The sequence below is a fragment of the Camelina sativa genome, chromosome 11 (assembly GCF_000633955.1).
Source record: "Camelina sativa cultivar DH55 chromosome 11, Cs, whole genome shotgun sequence".
In the NCBI taxonomy this organism is placed as follows: Eukaryota; Viridiplantae; Streptophyta; class Magnoliopsida; order Brassicales; family Brassicaceae; genus Camelina; species Camelina sativa.
In genome coordinates this window covers 32,230,106-32,236,736 of record NC_025695.1, presented here as the reverse complement: position 1 = coordinate 32,236,736, position 6,631 = coordinate 32,230,106, and the positions used below count along the sequence as shown (strand labels likewise).

Sequence of the window (6,631 nt, the reverse complement as noted above, 5' to 3'; positions counted from 1 at the left end):
CATGAGAAAGAGATGAGATAACTGTGAAGATGAAGCAAAGGAATGATGTAGAACTTAAACGAGGAGCACACACAAGGTGTTGAGTTCAGGCCTCCAATGTGGAGACCATACATCTCGCACGAGGCACAGACCCTTCCTAGAATCCACTAAAACACACTTAAATGTTTTCATCTTTATCTCTCACCCTTTTTTCCCCCTCTTTGTTTCCCGCTACTCTCGCACAATTCTATATAAAGATACTACAAAAACAATGAAAGTTTCTAAAATACTTTATTACCAAACAAAAATATATCTTGTCTTTAATGATTAGAACTAATAGGCCTCATGCGCCTCAGAGTAACCCTCTTTCCCATAGAGCAGCTTTCATTGTTTTCAGTGATTCTTCCATATCATCACAAATGGTGTGAGGATCCGGTATTATGGTAGGATCAACCGTTATCGTGATTGTCATTTCCCCCGCATAACTTGTGTAAATTATGAACAATGCCTATCAAACACACATAAAACAAGACAATTAATTAAAAAGAAAATCTTATACCGTTTAAACTAAATTACGCAACAACACAAAAAGACGTACATATTGATGTCCATAAGAAATCGGCGAAATATAAGTGATAGGATGGCCATGGAAACTGATTTCTTCCGTAGGGCCCATAACGTTTGAAACACATGCCGTTGTGTTCATCGCGTGTAGATTGTATAATGATGATACTACCTATAATGACAAGAGTGAGTTATGATACTACCCATAAAAATTAACGACAAGAGTGACAATAATGATGATACTACCCATAAAAATAAATGCAAACAAATCTCAATTTATTTTACCTTAGCTCCAAACACTTTTAGGCATATTTTGATAAAATAATACGCTAGAGCTGCGTGATAAGAATGCTTTTTTCGAGCCAGCATAGCTTTGGTTTTTTTCAAATGAACCAATGGATCGTTTTCTAAACGAATTGATAACGGTAAAACAATTAAGCTAAAGTAGTTCCCCCATCTGCATTTTGAATCCTTGACCATCATTTCTGCCAAAGGCTTTATGAAGAAAATATATATATCAATATGTGCAATTATTGTTTGTTGAGAACTAAAGAGTTATATTGTATAAGTCTCTAACCTTGAACCCGATGTCTGGCCTTAGATTTACTGTACAACCTGCACGGAATCGTATTCCATCTGGAAGACTATTCGGATATGAAGTCAATAATGCTCCATCCTCCTCATTATTCTTGTCTTGTTGTTCTTCAAGAAAAAGACATGCGGGTGAAACATTAATTTGTAGACCGTATAAACAGCTTCGTTATATTGTATTAGAATCAACTTCTGCAGGTTAGGTAATTTAATCACTAGAATTCTTAATAATACATCATCTATACTGACTTTAATGTTTACCATATTGTCGGTTCATATAGCTAGAAAGAGCAGCTTGTGTAATTCCGAGTAGAACATCGTTGATGGTCTAATAACAGCATATGCAATATATAGAAGGCACAGATATCCATTAGAAAGTTACGTAAGAAAAATCCTCTCAAATGAGGTATGAACATAAATCACAACGTACCATGTTCATAGCATTCTTGATAAGTTTAATGTCATCGAGAGAGATATTTCGGTGATAACATCTCTTTGGATTGCTCCTGACATTCGCACCGCCTTTCAGTGGCGTTTCTGTATCCTTCAAAAAAAACATTGTCGCAAAAAGCAAGAACATATCTACGACTGTATTCCATATCAGTCTCAATGTAGAACCAATGGTGAATATTGCCCATAAGAACCAGTCATTTTTTTCAAGTCTATGCGACACAGTGCTTCGCCGTTTCACCGAAGGAATAACAGTAGGCAACATGTCTGGATTTGATGTTTTGTGGGTACATGCGAGCACGAGGGAAAAGAAGGACATTCCATCTCCCAACGCATGGTTAAATCTTATTATACCAACTGCTTTAGCATCCAAGGTTTTGACGTTAAGGATGTGAATGTCCCACAAAGGCCGTGATCTATCTAGAGGAATCATTGTGAGACGTGAGATATAGTCATCGACGAAGCTTTGTCCACCATCACATATCTCTTCTGGATCTATGGACGGTACGATTACATGATCTTCTACGTTGACTTCGGTCTCGATCCATTTTGCACCATTTTCAGACTATCAAGATAAGACACAGATGGAGACCAAACGACATGTGTTAAGATAGGATTTATACAAAATTTATATATCTATAAAAAAAATTTAAAAACATGGCCGTAAGTCGACTCAAATTACATGGCAGTATAATAGATATCACATCTATTTTTTTAATTAATTTATTATCTATATTTAAAGAATAAATTCAAGAAAATCTAAAATTGTAAATCAGGTCATGTTTGAATTAGTTTTCTTTAAAAAATAAAATCAATTTATTTATTTTAAAAAGTAAACTCTTGAAATTCAAAATATGGTCATGTTTGAATGTATCACTTACAAGTGATCGAACATAATTATGTATAAAGAGTTGACAAAAAAAAAATATGTATAAGGAGGTTTGCATATATATGTGTTTTAGTGGGTACCAGTTTGCTGCAGAAACGAGGATGCTTGTGGACATTGTGCCTCAAAGCATGAAGAACAACATCGGGGTTCATTTTGCTATTGAACCCAATGTTGATGATGTTACATATGCCTGTGTCTGGTGATTGGAATAGACGCGCCATCGGGCTAACTGGCTCCTCCTCCTCATTCTTCATTCTCCCTTCCTCTTCCATGTGCATATCTCTTCTCTCTCTTTCTTTCCAACGCTATTTATAAAGTTTGTCAAGTGGTCTTCCTTTTATTGTTAAATAGTAAATATTTCATTAAAAATGAAAAAAAAGTTTAGGTTAAAATGAAAATAAGTGGTCTTCCTTTAATGTGACTATTTTTTTTTTGTTCTATAATGGTTGTTAGTATTATTGGCTATGAACAGTAAATAAATTATAAAGCGAGTTTGATTGATGTTTAATTCTGAGTTATTTATGCTTTGTGTCTGAGTTTGGTATATGTTATGGCTGATTTATTTTATGATTTATTGCTGAATTATATTTATCAGATGTTAATGGAGATTATTTCTGAAGAACAAGCAAGGGATTACCTCCAAGACTTTACCCAGAAGAAAAGTCTACTCTAGATGGTAAACAAATTAATAACAATTTCAAGATGTCAGATTTCCCTGAGATTAGGGATTCAATAGGAGAGGATACGTGGAAGAAAACGAAGGAAGTACCTATTGGAATAATTGCTAAGCTAGTTGATAGTGAATTCGTGTGGTCTAGTAAGATTGTACATTTCCTACTATGTAACCAGTTAAGGATACATAAGAAGGAGCTTTGGTTTCTTGTTGGTGGTCAACCTATCAGGTTTGACTTGAATGAATTTGCTCATATAACGGGGTTAAACATAGACCCGATGCCTACAGAAAAGTTTGAACCTAAAGAGGAATACAAAGCGTTCTTCAGACTTTTGAATGTGCCTGGTGGGGAAGGTCCAACGTTAGACGAACTCAGAGAAGGATTAAAAGTGTGCCAGGGATGGTTGCCTAATCCCCGTAGATGGTTGGGGCTGTTGTTTCTTCAAGCCATTGGACTTTATGCCTTGCATCATAACTCTAGAATACCATTTGAAAGTGCGGAAAGAGTTTTTGATGATGAAGCCATGAAGACTTATATGTGGGGTCGGTCAGCATTTGAACCTCTTGTTGATTCTACAAAGATGTTGAGGCCTACGGGAAAGTCGTACACCCTTAGTGGTTTTACACCCGTGTTACAGGTTTGGGCGTATGAGTCAGTCAACTGCTTTGGAGATCGATTTGGGAATGCAAAAACTGAAAATGGTGGCATATTGTTGCTTCGATGGGGTGGGAACCGAACACGTTCAACAATGGAATCGATAATTGCTGAAGAGATCAGAGCGCTTGGTGAGGTAAGGTTTATTAGTGGTTGAGTGATTGTTTAGTAATGACTGAGTTATGATTTCGTAATGGCTGAGTTATGTTTTGTGATGGCTGAGTTATGATTTAGTAATGGCTGAGTTATGATTTTGTGATGGCTGAGTTATGATTTAGTAATGGCTGAGTTATGTTTTGTGATGGCTGAGTTATGATTTAGTAATGGCTGAGTTATGTTTTGTGATGGCTGAGTTATGATTTAGTAATGGCTGAGTTATGATTTAGTGATGGCTGAGTTAAAACTTACTAATGGGTTTCATAATCTCTTATGTTACAGCTGTGTGTGAGTAAAATGGTTATGAAGGATGATTTAAGGGAGCTATTTCATACGTGGCCAGATAAAGAAGACGACCCAACACTTGATCGACTGATCCAAGACATACATGAGGATAAGTTTGTTAAAGGTTTTTGGGATGTTAAGGGGAGTGATAAGAAGAAAAAGCTAAAAGCTAAAGCAGCTGTTGAGTCTGAATCTCCTCCCGCAAAGAAGCAGAAAGTCCATATTGTGGAAGTTTCCAACAGTCAAGGTGGTGAATCTAGTGAAGGAGCTGCACAGAAGAGGAAGAAGAAGAAGAACAGGTTTTTCCAACCAGGGTATCAATTCCCTATGCAGTTGTAGTACAAAAGGTTATCAATCCAAATGGTTGTTTATGCTAGCAGGAATGATGTAATCAGAACAATGCAAGTCAAGCCAAGCAATAATGGGGTTTTGTCTAACAATCCTAAAATAATAAAAGAAAGGAATATAAACAAGGAACCACACGACCTAAGCACTCGATGCAAGCATTCGAGTACATGATCGGATGGGGTGATCGAGTAAGCAAAGAAGGTATGAACAACTCGAGGGGTTACTCGAAGCAGGTGATCGTGTACCTGTTCGGGTAAGGGATCGAGTGATGAATAAAAATGCAAGCAATTAAAATACGAAAGCTTCTAAAGATGGGGTAATCGAATCCTAAGTGTTCCTGACCAATACGGATGTCTTACATGCCTCAAGCAAATATTCCCTAGACAATGAATCTCTAATATCTTGTTAAAACACTCTCGTGATAAAAACAATCAACCTTGATCACTCTCCTACCCAACTCTCGTTGGAGAAACAGGACCAAGCAAGCAATAAGAACCGATTCATTATTGTCAGTAAACCCCTTACTCATCTAATCTCTTAGGCTAAGTGAGTAAACCTCTAGCATTGGTTGATTCAAGCATTTCATCTACACCTCTCGGTGGTAAAATGCCCTAGATCTAATCTCACCCTCTCGGTTTGTTGACAGCATTAAGAACACCAATCTAGAAGGAAATCTATTAAACATATACAATCAAACTAAGACATCCTAACCAATCAAGAACACAAAATCATCTATCCCATCCCTAGAAACTTTACTACACTAGTCGAAATTCATTGCAAGAGAAACAAAACCATATACGAATGAAAATTGCATTGTAATAAACGATAGAGTAGAGAATAAAGAGTACAAAGTAGAGATCTAAAGAAATGACAAAAAGATATAAAATAAATCCTAACAAAAAGTGAAAAAATGTTTTGAGTCGCTCAGTTCTCTCACAGAAGCTCTCGCTCTCTGGTTTGAGGGTCTACGGCGTGCTCCTTTGCAAGGAAGAAGAGGAGGGATTTATATATGGAAACCCCTTTGACCTAGCTACCCAGTCCTGCCCGAGGGTCTACTCAATGGGGTGCACGAAGATGAGGTTGGGTTAATCCTGGGGTAGATCTTCGGGTTGTTCTTCCTGCTCTCGGATCCTACTCGATCGTGTTGGGGTTCGGACTGTTCTTCCAGCTTGATTGCTCCTTCGGGTACATGCTCGGATTTGTCCTTGTTTCTTCCCATTTTAGGCTCTAAAGCACCTGTTTTCATCCAAAGTTTGCAAATGCAAGAATGCAACACCCTAAATGGCCTAAAAGTGAATTGCTACAGTTAATGACCTAAAAATGCTAAGGTAAGGGTATAAACAATGCAAAATATGGACAAAAAAGGATGCTAAAAACATGCAAATTAGAGAATTATCAGACTCCCAAACTTAAATCTTGCTAGTCCTCTAGCAAGGAAGTAAGAGGGTGCCGTTCTAAAATGGGACTCATAACCTTTGGAGCTAAGCGAAGGATTCAAGCTATAGTCCTTAAAGATAGTTTAATGGTGCTAAGATCAATCAACATACTTACAAATATTTTTTTATGCTTATTACCATGCATCGATCTAGTTCAACCTCCAACTAAAAATAAAGACTTGCAATTCCAAAGACCATCTCTTTCACATTCATTTAAGTGTTTGGCGAATTCTTGCAAATGGAAGGTGAATCAAGCTCAATTGGTTTCAAGGGTAAGGCTTATTGGTAAGGTGGTTTCAAGCAAATTCTTTGGGTGGTTTTCTCTCAAAAGAATGAATGCTAGACAGTTGTGAAAATTATCTAAGATTGAGAACAATTTGGCCATACAAAGTTTAACTCTTGATAATCTACCCTTTTCTCATTCACTTTCTCTCTTTTTTTTATTTAAACCCCCTAGAATTAAACTACCCACAACCTTGATTTAAAACTCTTTTTCTTTTTTTTGTAATCCTTAAGGTTTAAACTTTAAACATCTAGCTCTCTTCTCTCTTTTTTTTTTTTTTTTCTTTCTTTTACTAACTACTAATATATATATATATATATTA

The 6,631-nt window shown here is 36.6% G+C and overlaps 1 protein-coding gene across 1 annotated transcript; it reads right to left on the bottom strand.

Annotated features, from left to right (window-relative positions):
* Positions 1 to 2,763, bottom strand: LOC104724933 (O-acyltransferase WSD1-like). Its single transcript, XM_010443502.1, has 7 exons — positions 2,554 to 2,763; positions 1,565 to 2,149; positions 1,396 to 1,462; positions 1,121 to 1,245; positions 829 to 1,038; positions 578 to 715; positions 1 to 487 (listed from the first exon to the last, which is right to left on the bottom strand). The coding sequence occupies exons 1-7, from the start codon at positions 2,749 to 2,751 to the stop codon at positions 332 to 334; spliced, it is 1,479 nt and encodes a 492-aa protein (XP_010441804.1). The 5' UTR covers positions 2,752 to 2,763; the 3' UTR covers positions 1 to 331.